This window comes from Mytilus edulis, chromosome 10, assembly GCF_963676685.1.
Source record: "Mytilus edulis chromosome 10, xbMytEdul2.2, whole genome shotgun sequence".
Lineage (NCBI taxonomy): Eukaryota > Metazoa > Mollusca > Bivalvia > Mytilida > Mytilidae > Mytilus > Mytilus edulis.
In genome coordinates this window covers 74008313-74034903 of record NC_092353.1, presented here as the reverse complement: position 1 = coordinate 74034903, position 26591 = coordinate 74008313, and the positions used below count along the sequence as shown (strand labels likewise).

Below are 26591 nucleotides of genomic sequence, written 5' to 3'. Positions count from 1 at the left end.
ATTCATTTTTGTTTACAGCCTAGCATATATATATATTTGTAAAAGTTTTATGTTTTACGAAATTCAAATAAATCTAGAATTTCAGAATGTTCAGAGTTCGACCTCTGCGGTCGTATCAGGCTGCGCTCAGCAAAGCATTTTATTTTTCTAAATTCAAACTTTTTAACTTTTTAGATCAATTGATGAAAGAACCCCCACAGAATGGAATATAAAGACAGCAGTGTGTATGGTGTAAATGTATTTAGGGGGGAGAAAGGTACAAAATAAGTGCAGGTATTTGTAAAATACGCTTTTACCTATTCCGACACTCAAAAACACACAAATGAAAAATGGTACGTTTTAATTCATTCTTCACCTTTATCATGTTTATGTGGGTATGGATATAATCATTTTGAGAGGATTACCGATCTTTCCATCTAAATATGAAAACAGAGTTCGATAAGATAGGCGTAAGAAACAAAGACATTAGATGTATTTGTTCATTGTGTTGATTCATATATACCTAGGTCAGTACTCTCTCCGTTTTCACTCTCCCGCAGTTTCGTCCCATTTTGCTTTTTAATTGCTGTCAATCTCATATCAATATCCAATAATTTCTGTCTTAGCTGAGCTAAATTAAAAAACAAAAACTTTAAATTGCAAGTCACGACAACTATAATTTAGAAATGTAATTTTTTGTTTTCTACAGTGGTATAGGGGAGGTTTGAGATCTCAAATACATGTTTAACCCCGCCGCAATTTTGTGCCTGTTCCAAGTCAGAAGCCTCTGACCTTTGTTAGTCTGGTATGATTTTGAATTTCAGTTTCTTGTGTATAATTCGGAGTTTAGTATGACGTCTATTATCGCTGAACTAGTATGCATATTTGTTTAGGGACAAGCTGAAGGACGCCTCCGGGTGCGGTGGTTTCTCGCTTCCTTCAGCTGTTGGCTGCTCTATTGTCAAGTTGTTGTCGCTTTGACACATTCCCCATTTCCATTCTCAATTTTATCATCATAGATTCAAAGATTGAAACTTCAAATTCACGACAGACTCGTGTTTCGTCGACAAATTTTTGTTAACAGTTAAATTATAATAATGAACAAATCAATGACAACTCAAGTCAATACATTAGTGCTGACTACTGGGCTGGTGAAACCTATGGGGAAATAAATCTCCACCAGCAGTGGCATCAACCAAGAAGTTGTGAACAAATCCATCATAGATACTAGGAATGAAATTTCATATTTACGGTCGGGATAGTTAAAGGATATTGCGAACTTCAGATTTCCTATCTTTCTTCCTAAGAGGTTTGCTTCATATTAATATCTGCTAATTTCTGTCGTAAGTGAGCTAAATTAGAAAACAAAAGCTTTAAATGTCAAGCCACGAAAACTATAACTTAGATTTTAATTCAAACTTAAAAACAATATTGTTGATACCTTAGAATTGATTAAGATATCATAAAAAATCATTGTTTCTTTCTCGATTATTTGTTTTTTATATGATAAACGATATCAAAGTAATGTGTGAAAGTTTAAAATGAGACGATGTTGTTTGAGTTCATGACAAAACTTTCCACCAGTGATGTTAACAGCTTCGAAGTCACAGAACAGCTTTCAATAATGAACAAAACCCCAGCCGTAAAGTAAGCTATTTAATTGTTTTTGCTTTAAAATATATGAATTCAGAGTTCATTGCTGTTTTAGCAAATGTTGTAAATTGGTCGATGACGTCTCTAAATTTACTTTCCTGTCGCTCATCAATCTGATAAGTGTAGTAAATACATTTACTTTCTTTATAATTATGCCAAGAAATGTGTGATAGTTGTAGTTATTGTGGATACAGTGTGAATTTTGAAATACGTATAGATAAGAATATATTATCATCATGTAACAATTTTCAAAACATGCATTATTTCACCCTGTCATAAAAATTCATCCACCGAATTGTCTTTCAAATGTTATTTCATAGCTGTAAACAATTCTCTTATCTATATGAAAATATTAGATATCAATATTTTGACTACAAATAGTGATTGAACACAGTTATCAAAGTTTCCAGGATTATAATTTAATACGCCAGACGCGCGATTCGTCTACATAAGACTCATCAGTGACGCTCAGATAAAAAAAGTTATAGAGCCAAACAAATACAAAGTTGAAAAACATTGAATTAGCGATTAAGTCTTAAAGGTATTGTTCATTCTGCAAAAACATAGAGAAACATGCTCGAGAATGAAAATGCTATTTATTTCTGTCCTACTTATTACAGTAAAATATACAACAGTCAGTATTAATCCAGTGGACAACATATATATGGTTAGTGCCAGACAGTTCCTTTTAATCCATTTCTTCCAAGATGGAACTACCTCATGGTCTATTTTGACTTTTGTCTTGTCGATCTTTAAATCGTCGTATTTATGGTCATCATTATCTCTTCTGATTTCTTCGTAATCCTGCATTTGTATTTCAGCCATCTTTATTAACTTACTAATGTAACACCACTTAAAATAAACTAGTTAGTGACTACTAATGTTGATGATCCTATTAATTTATAAAACACATGAGGAAGTATTATACGGAAGCAAATGACCACGTGACAATCATTCGTAAAATTGGATGAAAATATAATGAATTCTTTAACTTGGCATACTCAATGTTTATTGTTATGATTTAAATGTTGTCAGAAAAGCAGTTAATTCAAGCAATATTTTAAAGTTTTGAACTCTATGATGTTTATATTCATAAGATTACTATTAAATTTCAACTGTAAGATTTTTTTTATATATCTGCCTGGGTTTTTTTTTCAGTGATTGTCTCAGCGACAAAATCCTTTAGATTACTATCAGTGATACCTCTGAAATATGTTATTTGTTTATAATAGGGTGTTAATGTATTTGATACAACTTATAGAAAAGAATTGTACAGTATAATAAAATAAAAATCAGACAACGATTGCGTAAACTACAGCAGTTTATCATGGATAGTTCTATTTTTCTACAAGGACTATAATTCAATACGCCAGGCGCTAGACGTTAAAAGAAACCTTAACAGAAAAGGGAGATGTGATATTAACTGCCAATGAGAAGTTAATCCACACAGTGATTGTTTGCTGATATAGACAAACGCAATGAAAAAAAACATACCGTATATTTAACAGGCCTTAACATGGAAAAAAATTTCGAAAAATAAACGGTATAATCTGTAACAAAACAATTTCCTAGAAAAAGATACATATGTATGACAGACACATACCAACGACAAATAACATTTGGCAGACACATAGATAATGTGGCGGGGGTTAACAAGTTCGTGAGCTTTAATTCAGTTCGTTTAACTCATCGGAGTTCAAGAAAATAACAACTTTTGAAAGATTTGATTTTTTTGTGTTTTAACGCAATTGTTCAGTTTAACTTTTGGGATATTTCGTGGCGGCAAGTTTGTATTGAGTGGAGGAAGCTGATGTGCCCGGTGAAAACCACCGACCTTATATAGGAAAACTGACAATCCTAGTCAATTAAAATTGGAGTCGAGTGCACCCGCACGAGTGGGGTTCGAACTCACAACCTCAGTGTTGATTGGCTAGTGATTACAGTAGTAACTACTTATACTAGACCACTCGGCCACCGAGGCCGGTTTAAAAGAAAATAAGACTATAAGATCAATCAGTAATCATCCAATTGATTACATGTTTAGATCAGAGAAAAACATGACCCTGCAATGCCAATATAAAGTTAATCTATTTCTCGCATAAATATATTCTTGAGTAATAGATAGAATGAAACAATTAGGTTTCATAAAATATTTATTGATGACATATGTGGCCGCAGTATATTTTATTGTGAAATGCACACATTTTATTACGATTTCTAAAAGTAAATAATTAACTTTCAAGTATATTATATCTATATATTTGTAATGAATGTCATTGATTATTGTACTGAAACTGAACAAATTGAATAGAGGTAAAATGTATGTAAATTTTTAAATAAATTTTTGATAACAATTGAATATTTTTTAACATATAACAACAAAGCGGTAAACCACATAGAAAAAAGGAGCAGGACACAATCTGCATATCCAGGTAAAGTCTGTGCAAACAAAACTTTAAGAAAAAAAGAGATGATTTCAGTTTCTTAATTGTTACCTTTTCATTTCAAATCTAATTAGTGAAGTTGTAATCATCAATTTGTAAATATTACGGACGCCATCACGAACCTTTTAACTGCTTAATCCAATTACTGCTTTTCTGTTAGATTGGTGTTTTTACGTTTGTGTTTCCGTTAATTGCTCTTGTGTTCTATATCGATTATATTCGTCTACCCATTTATAGCTGATTTGTCAAGTTTGTTTAACACTGTTACATGTCATGAGGAGGTTATGCTTTGTGTAAAATGTACAACTCCGCTCTAAGAATAATCGCATATTGTTCAGTGGTTTCCATTGATTGCTGCAATTTGGGTTCAGCATGAAAAATCGTCTCATTTTGTTTAAATTATTGAGTTTTCGTTTATTTTGAAGGCGAAAAGGACTGCATTGTTACTATAGACGGTCGAAGTTGTTTTCAAAATAGCTCATTAAATCGATCATATAAATCAACATCCATTGTCTGCAATATCGTCTACGTTGTGTCTCCGATAGACAGTCCGACACGTCTCTAGTCCTTCGATACAAATTGAAAATAGAATATGCCAAAGAGACAGCAAACCGACCTAAGATATAAAAAAGAAGATGTGGTATTATTGCCAATGAGACAACTGTCTACAAGAGACCAAAATGACACAGACATTAACAACTATATGTCACCGTACGGCCTTCAACAATGAGCAAAGCCCATACCGCATAGTCAGCTATAAAATGCCCCGATAAGACAATGTAAAACAATTCAAACGAGAAAACTAACGGCCTTATTGATATAAAAAAAATGAACAAAAAACAAATATGTAACACATAAACAAACGACAACCACTGAATTACAGGCTCCTGAATTGGGACAGGCACATACATTAATAAGATGGCGGGTTAAACGTGTTATTGGAATCCCAACCCTCCCCCTAACCTAGGACAGTGGTATAACGGTACGACATAAGAACGAACTATAAAAATAACACCCGCAGGCTACCAATGGGTATTCGTACAGCAATTAGTCTGTGTTAACTTATAAACGGTTTCAAATTATAAAATAATGTACATTGACCTGACTTGATTTAGTTTCAACGTGTTAAAGAGTACCAGTAAGGAATAACCCATGTCAAGATCCATAATAGTCTCTCAAATATTACACTATGTATTGCTTTTACTTGTTTTTTCATGCGCACGAGGATAGCATTCCTATATAATTTTTAAGGACTTCCTTCATCTTTTTGATGATAACTCTAGAAAGATATTTTTAACTTGTTAGTTGCAGTCAAATGATAGTTTAAATTAAGGTAGATTCATGGCATACCGCCATCTTGGATTGTACAATCACAGTACGAAATCGGTCTAGTTATTTGTCTAAATCTCCAAATTTGGAGACAAATTTGCAATTCAATGGTTGGACTGTTTTTTTCTATTTAAAGAAAACTTGTTAATTAACCGTATTATACAAAATATTTTAACAAATATTAATATTTTTGGTATTGAAATGAGCCATTTAAGGGGAGATAACTCTTTTAGTACAAAATTTATACTGGGCTAATAGGGATTTTTTTTATTTTTACTTGTAGCAATAAAACAAGTTCGGTGACACCATGTTTTCTTTTTCTTTTCTAAAAACATATTATGAAACCTTTCTTCTTACGATTTATTTCAAAATTCTATCTCATAGAATTTTTCTATGCACACTAAAGGGTTTTTTGAACAAACTAACCAAATTTTGGCAATTTTCAACGACTCATAGCTTGAAAAATAGCACGGTGACCCATACTTTTTATTAAATTTTTGAAAAGAGCATAGTAAAATCTTCATTTTCACTCTACTAAATACTTTTATCTGGTGCATGTTTCAACCTATGAAAGAAAGAAACATTTATGGCTATAGTTAACAATTTAATACCTACAAATTAATTTTCATGATCAAAAGAAAAAAAGGACCAACCAAAATTAAAAGCAATAAAATGCTTCGCTAAGTACAGCCTGATACGACCATATTTTGATTAAGCTTATAAAAAATCACAAAATTAAATGTCAAACTTTTATAAAGTAATACTTATACATAGACTAAATTGAAGACTAATATCAGCAGCAGTCTCCAGCTATATATTTCCTTATTCTTATATGATAGTCCCACAAAAATAATGTTGAAAATATGTTTTAATTTTTTCCAGCTTCTCTTTTGTGAAAGCGGTCCCTTTTTGGTCACTATCTATGTGTTGCTTGTAAATATGAATTGTAACACTTTATAGTGACTAAACAGGTTAAACAAATACTTCTCTAGAAACAGAAAAAAGAATTTGGAACAGCACCATCCATGCCAGACCATTTATAAATAAAAACTCAGATCGGAATAGCATGGACGATAGGTTAGTTGTCTGTCCTTCTGAGTAGTAAGGAAAGCTACCAATAATTCTGCAGAAAACACCATTTTATCAGGTTTTAGTACAACTTCTGTTTAAATGTTCACACTTTAAGTGGATCATTAAATAAGCCTAAACTAAAATTATTACTGAAAGTTTCAAATGTTAAGACAAGTGTTTCATTCACCAAATAACTGCGTTTCTGTGAGAGAAAAATCATTTGCAATTTTGTAAATTAAAGAGAAAGTATATTCTTTTGCAGAGCACACACACACATGTCAATTACGAACTGACCCAATATATATTTTTTTATCAGGACCAGTCCTCTGATACTGACATTATATACCAAGGAGTACCGGGTACATGTATATCAAAGGGAAAATGCACAAATTACTGATAAAAAAAAACTATACAATCCCTCTTTCGTGTGTATCTCCTGCAATCTGTATTTGAAATTTTGAAAACTCTTCAAGAAAGACAGAATGAACCCCTACAAAAAAAATTGAAAGAATCCCCCCTCCTTACACTTAACACACAAACACAAAAGTTATTGTCTAGAAACTACAAAAAAATGTGTTTGGCCTTGACTCTGGTGGTACTGTTGGTACTATAATCATTTAGCCAATTATAACCCGCATTGTTTGGTATTGAACCTGATGCAATTTCATAGAGATCCATTCACTTATACTAAAGTTAATATCAGAAAACCAAATTGTTTTTGAACGACAATTTTGTTTTAGATAGCATTATACGTAAGCAAATTTTGACATGAAATTACATTTCTGTTTCCATTCTCTTCATTTTATTTTGCTGTCATATTGAAACTTGCAAAGTACTGTAAGTAAAAAAAAAAAAGAAATGACATAAAACTGACTTTGAACTAGTACATGAAATTGATGTAGAAACCAACTTAAAGAAGATAAGGAATGCAATAATATTGCTGAGTAGTTTTCTCCTCTCAAATTTTTATAATCATTCTAGTGAACAGCAAAATCTTAAGACTACATGTATCAACTTAACAAACCTATTAATGGTTCCTTAGGCTTTAGTTAGATGAAAAAAAAACCTGTTCAAAACAGTGGTGTTTTCCTCCTATTCCCACTTTTTAAAAATACTATTCCTTCTATTCCCACTTGCAAATAACAATAGATGTTTTGATAAATAATTTGTTTTTATAACAATCAAGGTTAATTAGAATACCACCTAAGATTTACCTGTACTTTTTTTAAAGCACAACATATTTAGTACACTGGTTTGGTATTATACCTTTATTTGTAATATGTTTCTTTTATCATCAAAGAAATACTTAAAAATAAAGAAGATTAGAGTTAGATTTATAATTTTTTTTTTTAATTTGTTCTTAAAAATAAAAAAAAGTTATGATAAATAGATTGGAGTTAGATTTATTAAAAAAACATTTGATTTTGTACTTAAAAATTAAGAAAAAAATATGGTAAATGGATTGTAGTCTGATTTATTTTAAATTTCTGAATTTATAACTAAAAAAATTGTCTGCCCTTACAGACATAGATTAGATTGATACTAACATCAACAACACAGCATTTGTAGACTATGTAACAACATACTGGGTTAAACGGAACAGTCACCTTTTGAAACACTACTTAACACAAGGACAAAAAACAACAAATCTCTAGAGGAATAACACAGCAAGCTGAAGAAATATGTCACTCATCCACATCCAAACATCTTTCAACTAATTAAACTTCTAAACCATGAGTAAGACTTCAACGCCCTGACCATGATCCAGTATGCAGCTGTTGGGAAGAAAGTGGCCCCCAAAAAGAAGTACATTCGTGTAGAAATCAACGACAGATTAGACGAACTTGAGATTAGACACCGCAGCCACGAATTCACAACAGTAGAGTTTGGTGATGCAGTTTCCCACATTCTTCACGTGGAAAAGATTGATACACTTTTATAGTCTTGTATACAGTGATTGTCTAATTTTTGAGCTACAATGTGTAATTTGATTTAGTGCTGTTGTGTAATTTGTGTTATATTATGCTTACTTGAATCTACAGATGAATGTGTGTTATAAAAGTAATAAAAACAATCAAATTATTCATAGTTATTTTGCTTTAAAAAAAAACAGGATTCATGCAAAAATGACTTTTTACATGTTCTTATAAAAAAAACACCAGTTGGTCAATTAACAGCTGATTAAAAAATGTTTGTACACTATAATCCTTTGTTTTCCTCTTATTCCTACATGAAATTTTACCTTTTCTTACCAGATTTATAACAAGTGGGAATAGAGGGAATGAGCCAAAATAGTATTCTAAACAGGATCACTGTAAATTCAAACCCTTCTTTTTTTAAACTATGAATTATCCTCTTGCAGGTAACTGGGAATACAATATGAACATCTAGCCAATTGAGAAAGTAAAAATAATATATCAAACAATAAGTGTTTTTGCATTTAATACGTAAAAAAAAAAAAAAAAAAAAAACAACAGCTACAACTTTTAAATATCATGAATATTGAGGTCAGAAAAAGATATTCAAAATCCTCCACCTCTTCATGAAAATCAACAACAACAAAATATTTAATAAAGTTATGGATTGTATAACATTATTCATAGTTTGGGAATTAAACATTTAAATTTTGTAAATGAAGGAATAAAGATGTATATGAAAGTGACAAAAAATAATATGAATAAAGCATTGTCAATAATAGAAATTATCAATAAATAGAATTTTCAGCAGAAAACAATATTGAACCACCAGGGAGCAACCATTTGCTTTAAAAAGGGGTGGGTTGGGGTATCAGTCAGATTATTTTCATGCAAATCGCTTCAAGGCTATTAATTAAAATTATTTGGTCAAAATTCAACACTAGAAGGTATGGGGAAAATCTGGTGCTGAGATTTGGTGTCACAATATTTTTTTTCTTCTGCTTGAACAGATTTTTTTCTTCATTGATTAGGGAATCAGAATATCTTTTTAATAAAAAAAAAAAAAAAAACACCCCCTGCTAACTTTTAAAGTTCTGTGTAGGATATTCGTCCTGAGCATGCCTGACATATTTGCCACTGGACATTAAAGCAATCAACGATCAATGAATTGGAGTATTTGACATACAGTCTTGGTATAAAGCTGGCATTTAAGGTAGCGCCTTCTTCATATTAAATATTACCATATCAATGACAATATGAGTATCTTTTGTAAAAATCAAATGTGGCGTGGACAAAATCCCGTTTAAAGGAAGTAAGAACAATTGTTAAACCCTTCTATATTTCTATTGAAAAAAGGTGATGGGCAGTTATTGATAAAGAGTGTATTTAGTTTATAAGGAAGATATTTCTGAAACTAATTTTTATTTCTATCAAGTTTACTTCGAACAATTGAAATATGATGTAAACTTGTTTTAACAATAATTAACTATGACGTCAAGTATGTTAATAAGTCAGTTTTCTGTATAGGTGAATCATAAAGGCATCGTATTGTGTACGTTAATTGGCCTGTCTCAGGTTTGGGAAGGGTTGGAATTCTGCTTATATGTTTAAACCCGCCAAATATCCATATGTATGTTCCTGTTTAAAGATAGGAGTTTGTAATTAAGTGGTCGTCTTTGGTTGCTGTATACCGGTTTTATTTCTTTATTGCGGTGCATTTTATAGCTGACTATGCGGCATGGGCGGTATAAAAAAATCCTGAGAGTAATATTAAAATAAGATAGTATAAAATGTGAACAGATTAGATATCTGTGTATCTGAATATATATATATGTTCTACTATTTTTTAATGGTGTTTATTGTTTCCCTTATTTTTCAATTGGCCCAGAGTTTTTAAGTTATTTTGTATTGATTTGTGAGGGATTCTGTACTTAGGTTGACATTAAAAATGAAACTACATTATATAAACGAAAGTAATGTACAAATAAAGAATAAATGTTGTGTAACTCAACTGTACCTCGCTTCATTAAAGACCCTTTGTGTGCCCTTCGACATTTGTTTTTGTTCATAGATCGGGTTCTATTTCCATTCTATTTTTCCGGATTGTTGTCCCTTTGACAAATTCCCCTTTTCCATTCTTGGTTGCCTGCTCTTTAGTCAGGTTGTTGTCTCTTTGACACATTCCCCTTTTCTATGCTTAGTTGTCTGCTCTTTGGTCGAGTTGTTGTCTCTTTGACACATTCCACATTTCCATTCTCAATGTTATGATTGATTCTGATTGCTGTTCGAATACGATATTTAAAAGGTATTACAAACCGTCCATTATGTGTGATACAATAATCAATCATTATACTTGTCTGTTTTAATCCTCTTAAAACATGGTATAAATGTATTACCACTAGCATACATATATGATGTAGATGATTTTAAGATAGAACAAAGTAATGAATGCTCGTGTTGTTCATTACGTATTTACACGTATATGTTGGGATATATATCAATTGATATATAATTATGTATTGTTAAACATTATTAATTTGTAAATTAAAGCGCACTTTTAACCTTCGTAATCAGTACCTTATGGTCTCTTAGAACTGTGCTTGTTATCGTTTGTAGTTTTCGTTAGTTGCTTTTGCAATCTGTACTGATCTAAGTGATTAAACAAACGCATCATAAATTAACTTATACACCGTTCATTGTATCCAGGACTGTCCGAGTCGTGTTCGATACGATCCGACATATATCTTCGGGTTTGTCAGAGTTATTTTGTTCACTGAACTGACTGGTATGTCGCAGAGTAAGTCAATGATACAGTTCTCCTCTGTATTGTAGACATTTGTTTGATTCGGATTTTGCATAATGATGTTGATAAAAAAAACTAGAAGTTAAAGCTGAATTACCACAGTAGAATACGAGTAAATGCAATGCACAAAAAAGGTCTATTAAGCCAAGTCATTGTTTTTTGTAAGCTTTTTTTATATATATTTTGATGTTAAGTTGTCTGTAACAAGGGCATCGAAAAATAACATGAAGCTAACGTTGAGTGCAGATCCAGGTTTCTTTAAGCATGTTAAGGGTAACATTTCTTATCGAGCTGCTATCGATTTGCAACTAAAGAAAAGAACTGAATCTCGTTTTTTTTTATATTTCACACCTGTGATTATTGCTTAAGATGTGATTGAGTAACTGGCTTTTACAGATTACAGATTACACACATTTGATTCTTGATTAACCGTTTAGCTAAATATAATAAATGATGTTATCAAACACAATATGAACAAGATAAAAATTATGATTTAAGTCATGTTTTTACATCTTTCAAGCAGCAAGGTCGATCAACGATTTTCTCTTTTACATGAAACTATTTATCAATAGCCTATGTTCTCGATAAGCCGGATGGCGCCATTGACAAATCTGATAGTAAAATTCAATTAAAATAGTGAAAAATTTGAAGTTTGCTAAAAAAGATAAAAAATTTCCATATCAAACTTTTCACTGAATATTTTCACACTGATATTTTAAATAGTGTTTATCCACTCTTTGTTTAGATTCACTAATTTCTATTAAGTTATTGGTATGCATTTTAGTTTGAATGACTCTAAAAAAAAATGAGAATGTATTATAAAAACAAATCAAAACTTTTTTAAGAGATTATTTATCATCGTCCTATTTTAACGGTCTTATATATGTTTTTGTAATAAAAAACACATGTCAGTAAATTTTAATATCGTCAGCGGCGGTCATATTAAAATGATAACACTTATTTTGATAAAATCTGTTATCCGTAACCGTACCCGATTTTCAACAATGAAACCAGATCAAATATGTTGAGTGTGTTATATAAGAAGCAATAGTCATACAATCCTAACTTTTTAACTATTTAGCAAGTCAAAGCTGACTAAATATGTAATGTTATACAGATATGAACGCTACTTGGACTTTTTTTTTTTCAATGTCTGAATTTTTGGAATGCGCTAAATCAGGCTCCTCTTAGGTTGTTAATATTACTTAACCTTACTTCCATTGAAAGGGTACTGTTTCATCTTTAAGTCTAATTTAACACGATGTATTTGTGTATTGTAGTAAGATTTGAACTATACATAACTATTTATCTTACCTCCTATAACTTTATAGAGATATAATTAGCTAAAGGACTAGACGTGTTCTTAAAAAGTATTGGGTTAGTTACCATACATGGAAAGTTACCATATGGGGTAAGGAAGGGGTTACCTCCCTTTCAAAATAAAAAAAATGCCACAACCTTTAAAACAAACAACACGGGGTTGTGGAAAAATCTGAAATGGTTCAACAGACGAAGAAATCGATAATAAAAGGTTGAAATAAGTTCATAAACATAATTGAAGCTATCAAGTTGAGGAAAAAATGATAGATGCAATGAAAGATTAAAATGAATTCATAAAACAAATTTAATGGTAAAAAGGTGCCATTTTTGGCGTTTGTTTTCTGTATAAAAAAAATAGATCTTAATACTAAGTATTAAAGACTTGGTCAATTTGATTTATCCCTAGTCAAAATACCACATGTGAAGATAGTCGGTAAGATAAATTTGTTAGACGGTGTGCTAGTGACCTAATACGATATTTATAGGGTCAGTAAATTCCATATTTCATCCAATTTGGAATTTACTGACCCCATATATATCGTATTAGCTCACTAACACACCATGTAAATAATAATATAGTATTCTTTAAGATCGGGGTTTTAATTCATTTTGCGGTGGTTGCATTCTGCGATGATCAAATGAGTCGTGTCTTTTTTTAAGTATTATTTTTTTTAGTTTTTATAGATGTAACACAACTGATACATATCATGATGCTACCTTCTGTAAAAAAAAAGGTTAACATCGCGATATTCGCGTTCATAGCTGTATGCAATATTCATTTTATTTTGTACTCTTTTAAGTATAAAAAGGTAAATTCATATTTCCTGTAGATGTTTCAAATGATTGAAGACCGATCGGCCTACGTTGTATTTATTGACCACCAAAGCTGTGTCAATGAACGGTCTAAGTTGTCTCAATGGATCTCTTCAAATCGATCACAAATTACACAATCTACGACTTTCGGAATTAAATTTCGGTTAAACAGCAAGATATTTTTCCAAAGATGTTCCAATTTGGTTATTTTTGTTATACTGTTCAAAAGGTCTACCTCAAGATTCAACAAATATGTTGTCAATAAAAAAAACTACATCATACTGATCAAGTGCTCCTCGGTGTAGCATGTTTTATCCTTTTGTTAACTTTTTAACAAAATTTGCCTTATGGTATCCCAAAGTAATAATAATATGGCGAATGCTTTCATTTTTATGATGAAAGGCATTGCAGATTATTTCTTTTCGGCGATTTGCAATTTTACATGGGTAATGGTGGTTTAATTCAAAAGTTTGTAAATTGATAGAAATAATTTTAGAAAAAAAACACAGTGAGGACCCTCTTCTACAGAATGTAGTCGATATAGTGAACAATTTTTTAGTTGAACATGCAGAAGAGCCAGAAATGTACCACTGCTTGTACGGAATTTTGTGAAGCTTAGGTATCCAATACAAGCAAGGTAAGACACAGGCACGTGTTGCTATCCATTGGAAGACCCACGATCAACGTACATTTACGTTCATAGTGGATCTTCCAATGGATAGAAACAAGTGCCTGTGAAGTAAGACCCCGATTTTTTGTTCAATGTTATGTGCATTGGAGCTATAAAAGACCTATGATTCTCCAAAATAGTATCCGTTTAGGAGAAATTCGTAATAATACGATTTACATACACAAACAATTTTATTTGAAGCTATCTCGGCAGGAACAGCAACATACTTATTATGAAGAGATGAATGACATTTCATAGCTTCTTTGTCTCTGAAAACGGAATTTATTCGATCATCAACTGTTTTTCAACCTTTGAATGCGACGTTTAATCAGAGACCTGACTGTTTTGACCCATTTTGACAAAGTGTTTAGTTACATTTTTTCTCGTTTAGCCAATGCTCAATGGAATCCATAATTATTTTGAGGTTTTAAACTTTAGCTTATTGAACGAATAAATTATATATATATATATAAAAAAACAAGATGTGGAATGATTGCCAATTAGACAATTCTCGACAAGAGACATAATGACACATAAATTAATGACTATACGTAACTGCACGGCCTTCCACAACGAGCAAAAGCCCATACCACATAGTTATCTAAAACGCCCTGAAATGACAAAAACATATTCAACGAGAAAACTAAAGGCCTAATTTGTGTACAAAAAATGAACGAAAAACAAATATGCTATACATCAACAAACGAAAACCACTGCATTACAGGCTCCTGACTTAGGACAGGCACTTACATACAAACTGTGAAGGAATTATACTTTTAGCGGGATCCTTACCCTCCAATGATAATAACCTGGGACAGTGGTGTAACAATACAACATAAGAACTATAAAAATCATTAAAAAAACATAAGTTTTAAATTGCTTGATGAATTATTCCTTAATTCAATGAACTCTTAAATACTGTAAATGCACAGTTGGTATTAAAAGGATTTCTCAGAATAATGTCATCTGCGATATCTGTTGAGAACATACATGTACATTGTCTCTTTTCAGTTAAAAATCGTCAAAAAATGAGGTCAAAGTGCACAGGGCGATGTCTAGAACACCCAGATATCTCAATCGTTATAATTTAGCAACTCCCAGGTAATTACTTAATAATGTTAATATAAATATTCAAACGAACATAAACGGAATTTGGATAAACTTCTTGTCTTCTATGCTGGTATGCTGTTCTTAACATAATAATAAAAACCTTTCGGAGACGGCTTTGATGACGGTGGAAAATCCTCTTTTGGTACCATCTGTATGTATATAGTTATCAAAGGTGCCAGGATTATAATTAAGTACACCAGACGCGCGTTTCGTCTACATAAGACTCATCAGTGACGTTCATACCAATATATATATAAAAAGTACAAAATTGAAGCTAGAGCACTGCGGATCCAAAACTCGAAAATATTGTGCAAAATACGGCTAAGGTAATCTATCCCTGGGATGAGAAATCCTTTAGTTACGAAAAATTTAAAGTTTTGTAAACAGAAAATGAAAAAAAAGAAAAAAAATGACCATATTAGTGATATATATGTAACAACAAAAGTGTGAACTACTAGGCTGGTGATACCATCAGGGACGAAACGTCAACCAGCAGTGGCATCGATCCAGTGGTGTAAATAGTTATCAAAAGTACAAGGATTATAATTTAGTACGCCAGACGGGCGTTTCGTCTACATACGACAAAATATTGTGCCAAATACGGCTAAAGTAAATAGACTAACCATAGATACCAGGACTTAATTGAGTATGTACACCAGACGCGCGTTTCGTCTACAAAAGCCTCGTCAGTGACGCTCGAATCCGAACATTGAGAACCAAAATTTCTAAAAGTTGTGCCAAATACAGCTAAGGTAATCAATGCCTGGGATAAGAACATCATTAGTTTTTGAAAAATTCATAGTTTTGTAAACAGGAAATTTATAAATATGACCACATTAATGATATTCATGTCAACCCAAAAGTCTTGACTACTGAGGTGGTGATACCCTCGGGGTCGAAACGTCAACCATCAGTGGCATCGACCTGGAGGAGTAAATAGTTATCATAGGTACCAGGATTTTGTCTTAGTACGCCAGACGCGCGTTTCGTCTACATAAGACTCATCAGTGATGCTCAGATTAATAAATTTATAAAGCCAAACAAGTACAAAGTTGAAGAGCCTTGATGATCCAATAAAGGCAACAGTATAATACCGCTGTTCAGAACTCGTAAATCCATGGACAAAAAAAACAAAAAATCAGGGTAACAAACCAAAACTTCAGGAAACTCTTAAAATATAAGAGAACAACGACACAACATAAAATTGTAAAACACAGAAACAGACTATGCATTAGACAAAAACAGATGAGAATAACAAATATAACATTAAACCAAATACACGAATTTAGGATAGAAAAGTACCGTGACACGTCTTATAGTAAAATGAATTTACACTCAAACACCAGAGAAATCAAACGACACAACGGAAACACAACAATAAAATGTAACACACAGAGAAAAGAACTTTAATATAACGATGGCCATATTCCTGACTTGGTACAGGAATTTTTTTTAGAAACAAATGGTGGGTTGAACATGGTTTTGTGGCATGCCAAACCTTGCACTTTATTGGTAATGTTAAATATAACATTAAAATGACAACATAATATTACAGGAATACAATACAAATAAAAAGGAGAACAAAGTAGACAAAGAAACAAATGAATAATATCTAACAAAAGGCATAAAGTTTAAAATTCAATATGCCAGAAACACGCCGTCCAAAATTCCCATAATATTGTGACAAATATACGGCTAAAGTTATCTATGCATGAGTTATTAAATTCCTGAGTTTTTCGAAAAATTCAAAGTTTTGTAAACAGGAAATTTATAAAAAAAATAAACGATATATTGTCTAAAATTTCATCGAATTTGATGAACATTCCTTAACCAGTGGTGTTTGTCTGACAGTCATTCAAGACTACTGTCGGTTTTCTCTATATATTTAGAATATCAAACTGTCAATTTTGGCACGCCGTAAACATAGAAGACAACAATTTATTCAAATTCGTGTTAGTCTGGTTTGTATCTTTATATTACCTTGCTACCCGCATAATATTAGGACGATTGAGAGATCAGAGGTGTCTAAATAGCATTTAAGTTTGTCTCCTGTATGTTTTCACTATATATTTCGTTTTAAATTGGCTTTCCATAGTAATAAAATTGATCGTGTTTTTTAAAGTTTCTGAAAATGTAATACAAGTATATCGTTGATGTCGTTCTATTGATAACAATCTGTATTTTATATAGACAAATGTGAAGTTTACAGAAGGGTTGATGTACAACGAAAATTTGAAATTTTTAACTTGAAAGGGTAAAGAAACGATTTTCGAACTATGAGTATCTTGCTTTTAATGCATACGAATATTTCAGTATTGATGATTTTCAAATGAAATCGAAAATTGTACATTGAATAACGAAGTTGCTGCTTACTTAACATTCATGTAATAAACGGAAAACAGGACATACGTTTTTACACAATTTCCTTCTAGATACTAGCTGTTGATCATAAACAAACTCTGTCGAAGTTTGGTAGAAATCCATGATTGTTAAATAGTTATTATTTTATTTTTTTTAATGTAGTGTTAACTGGCAGTAATACTAATATAAAAATATGTGGTATGATTGTCATTGAGATCACTCTCTACAGGAGACCAAAGGACACAGAAATTAACAATTATAGTTCACCGTAAGGCCTTTTTATTATAAGCAATACTTTGAGTGCACTGCTCTCTAAATTATGTTGTATAATTAATTTCATTAAATTTGTTATAGCCATAATGTTATATAAGGCAATTGTGATATCCTATGTCTGATACAGATGGAAATGGAACAGAAAATCAATTCCCAAAATGACAATGTAAAACAATTCAGACAAAATTAACTACATTGGCATTATTTATGCCCGCATGTATGGAACAAAATGAATCTAAATCGGATGTTAGTACACACAACAAGGAAAACACACTTATACTCAAGCATGATACCAGTTACCCATTTTTTGTCCACTTATTTATTTTAAAGTTGCCTTTGTATTTTTTGGCTTACTTACTACATGTTTCTTATAATACCACTATACAAAACCAGTTACAGTTTAAATCGGACTATTTGGAATATACAAAACAAAGAGGATAAAACAACATGAAAAAAGGAGAATTTTGAACATGGTTTTGCAAAGTGATGTCTGTCATTTCGCTTCTTGTGTTTTTTTGAAATCTCATTTGCTATCTGCAAATTAACAAAACACATGAGAAATAATGTATATTAACAATACAATGCTAATTGTCCTTCTGCTGCATGTGCGTTCATCCTTTTGATATTTATATTGTTTATTTTGTTCAGTCTTTAACTATTGTATGCTGTATTTCGTGGTCTTGATCCTCCTTTTGTTGTTTATTGCCATGGGTTGATAAGCTTTTTGTTGACTTATCAGCGTTTAAGTTTTTGCCTTTGATTATCGAAAGGGTATAATTATTACAAAATTACCATGTATAGTGACTGAGTTTATGAAATAAAGAAAAAATTCAAACTTCTAACCGCTGACATTTGTACTCAAGTTGTATATGCTGTTGTCAATCATCAAATAGAATGAACAGAGCATAGCTTTTATTCAACGGGAAAACTAGTAGTGTTTTGAATGTACAACCTTTACAGTCAGAGAGTCCAAACTTAATAAGATCAGTTGTAGGGGTATAATTTTAATAAAGAATCAATTAGTTGTAGAAGTTATACATTTATTATATGTCCAAAACAAAACAATTAATATTATCATTATAGGTAGTAAAACTATATACATGGTGAGAAATGCAACTATAAAAAACAAAATTTGAACTGATTATAGTTGCTTATTTATATACATTGAAACTCTCATCTAGTTATTATGTAATTACACGATATATCAAGTTCAACGTAAATACACTAATCGAAAGTAACACACCAACACATACATGCAATAGCATCACTTACTACATAATTATAAAAGAACATATGTGAAACTAGTAACAGTATTTTTCGGACTGGTAAATAAACTCATCAAAGATACACATTGTGACTTGTATAACAGTATTATTCGGACTATAGGGATTTCTATTTTGCATTGACATTCAAGGTTGATATACATTCTACATTGGAAATGTAATGTCGGTTTTTTGAACTACGTGTGGTTTTTATTGTCTTGTTGCTACCTTCAATTTAACAGAAACATTTGAAATATGAAGTTATGCATTAAGCACCTGAAGTCAAGATTGAAATATGAAAATATATATATTAATAAGCATTAAGATAACATGTTTATAGAAATAAGGAGATATAGTATGAGTGCCATTTAGACAAATTGCTATCCAGGTCACAATGTGGAAACTATTATAGATCTAATTACGTCTTTCAACATAGAGCCTTGGCTTACACCGAACAGCAATCACTAAGAAAACAAAAACGAGATATAATTATGAACGACAGGTTGCTGACTGAGGGCAGATGCAAAAAAAAACAATTAGCGGGTTTAAACGTTTAAACAACCGCCAACCTTAACTAACCTTAAACAGGCGTACAACATTACAACACAAACGAACACACTATAACATATTAATTGAAATGGCTTAACTCGATAAGTTAAAGGGAAGAACAAAAAAATTGCGAAAGCAAATTTGTAGATCTAACATTGTTGGGTTCATGTTTAGACGAGTTATATATATATAAGCCTCAAATCTATGTCCGGCCTCAAATCTATGTCCTTTCCGCTAATCTATGTCCTTTTTAATATTGCGTCATAGACGTTCCAAATCTATGTCCTTTATTGTCTCAAATCTATGTCCAATATTGTTTCACATCTATGTCCTTTATTTACTCAAATCTATTGCCATTTTTGGCTCAAATCTATGTCCTTTCATCGACGTAAAACATAACAAATTGTTATCAAGTAAACAATGAAAAGTTAACAATTACAGGTGTAAGAACGGCCTTCAACACGGAGCATTAACTCAAACCAAACAAACATTGTACGAGTGGTTTATATGACAAAAGCAAGGTTAACATTACATAGTAAGACCGTGCTTGAAACAATATCATAAATACCAGCTAAATAATTTAGCCGGATTTTCTTAAACGTATACTTTACTTCGGCTCTTGCACATATATGATGAACACATTCCAACTTAATATTAAATTATGGTAAATTACTTAATAAAATAAAAAAACCTATAAGGCCAAACTTATTAGACAGGCATAAACTTGCGCATGGCGAAACAAATTGGAAATTTTTTTTTTTAAATTAACACAGATTTGAGACCTTATCTTTTTCATAACGGACACAGATTTGCGAATGATGTCGCGATTGAAAATCGGACACAGATTTGAGGCCGAATCATTTTTTGGACATAGATTAGCGATTGACGTCTCGATTGGGCATAGATTTGAAAAACGGACACAGATTTGAGGTCGTACACAGATCTGATGTTTACATATATATATATACTGTGGGTTCATTTATTTTCGTGGGTACAAATTTTCGTGGATTAAAGAAAACTCGCATGTTCGTGGATATTTTATTTCGTGGTTTTGCCGAAGTCTGCATACAAGCCTATTGAAAATTTGTTATTCGTTGAAAATTTAATTTCGTAGTTAGACTCCTCCCACGAAAGCCACGAAAATTGGTATCCAACGAATAATAATGAATCCACAGTATACACGAGTCTAAATTGAAAACTACGTTCAAACCTATGATTGCGTTGGATAAAAACCGCAATTATTATACGTGTGCATGTAAAAAAAAATTCGTTGTAGAAGGGTCTAAAAACAGCACAAACAACATTTTCCAAAAGACCAAAAGTGAAAAAGTATATTCAAACAAAACGCATTCGACTAACATTTTAACCCTGCTGACTGCCATTGGCGATTGCCAAATAAAATTGATCACAAGATGTAACAAAATGGATCTTAATTTAAATTTAATACTAAACAGAAATTGTTTTCAACTTGTGGCCACGATGTTATGCCACAAACATACGGTGTGAATATTTTTAAGTACACCAGATCCGAATTTCGACAATAAATGTCTCTTCAGTGATGTTATGGATCGAAACGGTATTTGGAAGGCCATATAAAAAGTACCCTCATTTTTAGATAAGACTCTTGAATTTTAAGAGTCAATATAGGATGAACGGATCATATAAACCGGAGGGAAAATATGATACAAGCCCAAACGAGTCTAAATATATTTATACGACTGAACGAATACATTTGATGTATAATACAATGGCAATACAGTATTTAAATCCAGTATGCAAAACAAAAAGATAAATAAGACCTTGGACAAAATGGCATCAAATAAAATAATGTACATAGCTTATAATATGTCATATCGGAGAGTGTTTTTACAATTTCTTCATGAACTATTCAAATATTTTACATTTCTGTTTTTAAAAATCTTACTTATTGAAATTCAACCTTGACATGCCTTAAGTAAACACATATCGTACTGATTTTGACATGATTGACATGATTGATCTGTCTTTTCGATGTGTTTCTCATCATTTTGTCCGAAGCAGGTTTTATGATTTGATCGTTTTTTACTGCCGATTGGTTCCTCTATAACTTCAAAATAGTGTATACTGGTACAGTTTGCAAATTGTTTTCAGACTGTTGATTTGACCGTAGAGGTTGATATAAATTGGTATATGCTTTGTTCTCTTCTCCAGGGTTACAATACTCATCGGAATTCTTGTTAACGTTCAAGGGCTGCTGCAAATGAGGCATCAATGATTGATATTGGTTCAGATAGACATCGGTCGGGAGTCGAATTCTATCAGACGAAACATTTGAGTTGTCGTTATTAAACATATGTATTGACAATCAACTTAAATCTGGCATCTCAAGTTCGTCAATTTCGGCATCATCTTGACCATTTCCCCTGGATGTCGCAATGTTGGGGCTCATTTGAGCGTCTCTTTCAACCTCAGTTCCGTTATTTATATTTATAAATTGATTTCGTCCCGATTTTTTATTTATTTGTGCGCTTTGATATTTTTTGCCTACATGAAAAGAAGCTATACTGCAGCTGAGAATGAGAAAAAAGCCAACTCCACACGATATATAAACGATATTTTGAGTTTGTTTTATACCTACAAAACAATAAATAATACAATTTGACTAACATCGATAGTTTACTGGGCAACTTTTAATTCAATACTGACGTGGCCAAAGGTCACAATTGTTCCCTAGGAGGGTCATGGGTCAGATCCAATCAAATCTGTGACTTACAAAAAGAAATATGCGTACCATTGGCTTTTAAACCCATTGATTAGTAATATGTTGAATATGTATATGAATATAGTGCAGCAAAGCTATGTTCTTACCTTCCAATTCTCATGCATTACTGTCAAGTTCAAATTTTTTATTCATTATAAATCGTAAATTGATCCAATCAATATAAAGGTTGATAAATGTATCTATTTTGTCAACCTAGGGTAGAGGTTAGTATTTTATATTAGTATTTTATATTTAGAGTCCAAATAATTTCTTGAAATTATACAAAATTTAAAAATAACCCCTAATGGACAAGTTGAATGTTGATAACTTGCAAAGGCATATGTTATAAGTATATATATGACATGAGACAGATACATACATAGAGTATGTGGCGAGGTTAAACATGTTAGCGGGATCCCAACCCTCCCCCTAACCTTGGGCAGTACAACATAAGAACGAACTATATAAAGCAGTTGAACAAGGCTTAACTGACCAGATTGATAAAAACACAAATACTACAAATACTACAAATACAAGTGTACGTGGCAGGGTGCATCAAAACAAAATAAATTGTTCATCCCAACAAAATGACACTAAGTACATATCTGAGAGTACTCGCAGTTACAGACGGCTAGTTCAAAGCCACTAATAACTTATAAACAAATCATACATCTAAGACTAAACTGTCACTCAAAGTTTCAAGCAATTCATTTTACTTTATAGAAACATAAAAAACATGAATATCAAGTTAGATAAAAGTAAAAATATAAGAAGACAATTTGCGCAAAAGACCAAAGGTCTTATACTACACGTTATCGTATTGACCATATTATCTATCCTTTAGTGTGTATTTAGTTTTACATCTAGATTTGTAAAATATAACAAAAAATAACAAATAAACTGAACTATAATCTGATAATGTTAATTCAAAAAGGACGAATTCGGAAAAACTGATATTAAAATCAAACGATATTGATCAACGGAACAAATAAAAAGAAAGTCATATTCCTGACTTGGTACTTGAGTCTCCGCAGACAGTAGTGTTAGTTCTAATTTTATATCTTGTTAAACCTCATACTACTAAGATTGCGATATATATTTTGAAACAAGTCATTTCATACGCAATTGATGACAATTTTCATTTTTTTGAACGGCTTGCAGTATTGTGAATAGCTGCTTGCCACTGTCAGCAGTATCAGCAGTATATAATTTCTAATAAACATGATCATCATAGTGGTTTACTTCTTAAATTGTGATTTGTCGCATTGGCACTCACACCACATCTTCCTCTATCTATGATAACAAACTTATATCTGTTTTTTTTATATATATACTGTTTTTATTATTTATCAACGTTGGATTAAATTATCTTTTATCGTGTGTTCCATTTTTCGTAATGAGTATATATTCCTCTTACTCGTTAATTACACAAGGATCGGTCTTACCTGTAGTACTCTTCGTTGTACTGGCTTGATTACCTGTAATGCTCTCAGTTGTACTTTCTGGGTTATCTTTTCCAGCAGAAGATGGAAATGCTTCTGTCGTTATTGTTTCTGACAAAAAATGTAAAATTCAAAGTTTTATACCAAGACCAAACCATAAATGTGTTATCACTAACTAATAACAACATATTGACGGCAAAAATAAGTTAAATGCACCTAATGACAACCACAACAAATACCAATTTCAGTAAAATTGTAACTTCAAAATCTTTTTACAGAAGAACATCAAATTAAAAATTGTTGGTGCTGAGTAGTAGTTTCAACTGCTGCTGGACTCTTCTCTGAATGGTTCGAAATTTAAAAGAAAATTAAACCTAACGCGAGTATAACTAGAACATATTCAAGTGAATCATAAAGAATAGGAAGTCCATTCTTTCATCAATTTAATTTTTTTACTTATATATCTTTGTTCAAGGCAAGAACATTGACCTTTGTTTATATCCTCAATCTTCACCGTATAATAAGACGCATCTTAAGTGTAACTTTAACTCATTGTTTAGTTTTGGTCTGATGTTGCTCCCAACAGGAGAGCTATTACTAAGGGGACACTACAACGGTTTTTATTAAACAGAACACACCAAAGAAAACAATAGAAAAAGCAAGGGCAAACCAACAAAATAACAAAACATAACAAGCACAACTCTTTGGACAGGCTACATGCAGCAGTTAATTTTCATCATATGTCATCCGTTGGGTTTCTCTTGCCACAGGATGGATATGTATCCATTCTGTTGGTAACTAACAACACCACGTTGATAATTCGTTATTGTTGAACTGTAGGTAATGCCTATGTTCATAGTAATAGCCTTTATCTTGTATTATCGATATTTACGACTTTTCCTTTGATCTTATTGACTGACAATTTTCTTGTTAGGCACAATAGAGTGATATGAAAAATTATCGCTAGGAAACTAAGGGCGCACGTGTGTTGTCAATGAATTTAACAACTTCTTCATATGAGACAATATCTTAAAAAGACTAATTTTAGGCAAAAAGAAAATGTCTTCAGACCTGTAATTATGTGGTTACAATTTAATGTTGTCTGCTCTATAGTCGGTGTGTTGTCACTTTGACACATTCCCCGTTTCCTTTCTCAATTTTAACAATGGCAATTTTAACAATGGTACAAAAAAATCCAGTTCTTTCCTGTTACCAAAGTGAATCAATTTTGAAAAGTTTCTAATGGGAATAGGGAATAAGTTTAAGACACTATTTGTGGTTTACTAGTATATCCTGCAATAGTTTATCAAATGCCAATTATCGATTTTAGCATTTGCAATAAAATAGGTTTATAAATATACTAAAATATAGTCAGATATGTCGGTAACATGAAAGAATCTTGAATAACAGGACAACGGTAACAGGACAGAGTTGGTAACAGAAAGGCTGTTTACTTAATTTAGATATTCTTTGAATGATCTAATTTTAAGAAAATAACAGGGGACACCATGATTAATGGGGGGTTTGAACATAATATTTTATAATTAGAAGAAATATTAAAAAGAATGTTTAATTGGGTGCAGTTGGTGCATTACATACTCTACTTAATACTTAAACTTAAAATTTAAAAAAAAAGATGCCTGAAAAAACAAATTATTGCTGGTGAAAGGTGGGACATGGAAATTAGACTTTTTCAGATATTGTCTCATATATAAACAAAGATAATCTTTAAGTACATGTACATTGTTAATGTCTCTAGCATTGTTTGAGAGGGGAATTCATGTTGATTACTTTTTTATTCTACAGGGACATTATTTTTGTTTCTTTATTTCAAATATTGTCTGTATTATATTACCTTTGCAGTTATTGAAGTTGTGATGAATTAAGGGCCTGCCATCGCACGATGCATAGGCAACAAATACACGCTTAGTAGTAAGCAAAAAAGCCTTAAACTTTTTTAATTCGCATTTGGAACAGTCCAGAGTATTTTCTTCTAAGTACCTGTTATAAAATAAAAATTGAGTTAATTTTAAAGCAAAAAAAGCAATCGTTCATTTATGCCATATAAACAGTAAAACAAAATGTCATTTTGATTACTATATCGACTGTTAAATTATTACTTAGTGTTGTTTGCGTTTTTTTATTTCCCCTTGCATTTGTGTAAAATCCCTTCCGATGTGCATAACTATGTTAATTTGTAATTAATTTTATTTAACGTTAAAGTAGTTTCGGTAACTGTAAGTACTCTTAATAGTTTGAGTCTTTTTTCTTTTGTTAGTTTTTTGTTTCTTGTAAATCTTAGAAGTCAATCCATTTTGCAGTTTGTTCCCATTTTTACACAACTGTTTATCGAGGGAATGCTTACTGAATATTAAAATGCGTCATAGTATACAAGTAGCATTCAAAGATATACACTTGTGATCAGGTAGCTGACTATGAGGTATGGGATTTGTTCATTGTTGAAGACCGTGTGGTGACCTATACATGTAAGTGTAAAATTTCTGTGTTATTTGGAATCTTGTAAAGGGTTTCTTATTGGCAATCATATCGTATCGTTTTTTTTATATACATGGGGTAAGCTTAAATAAGTTGAAAGTCATTCTTTCTTGGGTTTTTTTGGTTGGGGGGGGGGGGGAAGTGGGGTATAAAATATTCATATATATTTTGTTTTGTTAATCTACTGGTTCCAACACATGTTCTCTATGAAACAGCAAATACGGAACCTTCAATTCAAATTTTAATTTTCTCAAGCCTAAGCTTTCTTAACTTTGACATATCGTTATGCGTAAAATATATTTTATTGTATTAATTTTTTGGTAAACTAGAATAACATGAACAAAGTTTAAATCCTGTTCC

The 26591-nt window shown here is 31.6% G+C and overlaps 1 protein-coding gene across 2 annotated transcripts in view; it reads right to left on the bottom strand.

Annotated features, from left to right (window-relative positions):
• The window catches only part of LOC139491887 (uncharacterized), a 62858-nt gene that overhangs the window by 5950 nt on the left and 30317 nt on the right, over positions 1–26591 (bottom strand). For both annotated transcript variants that reach the window (XM_071279803.1, XM_071279804.1), the window contains exons 6-8: positions 25591–25736; positions 23739–23846; positions 503–610 (exon numbers count right to left, since the gene is read on the bottom strand). In XM_071279803.1, coding sequence (XP_071135904.1) covers positions 503–610; positions 23739–23846; positions 25591–25736 — 362 coding nt within the window. The remainder of the gene's footprint in view (positions 1–502; positions 611–23738; positions 23847–25590; positions 25737–26591) is intronic.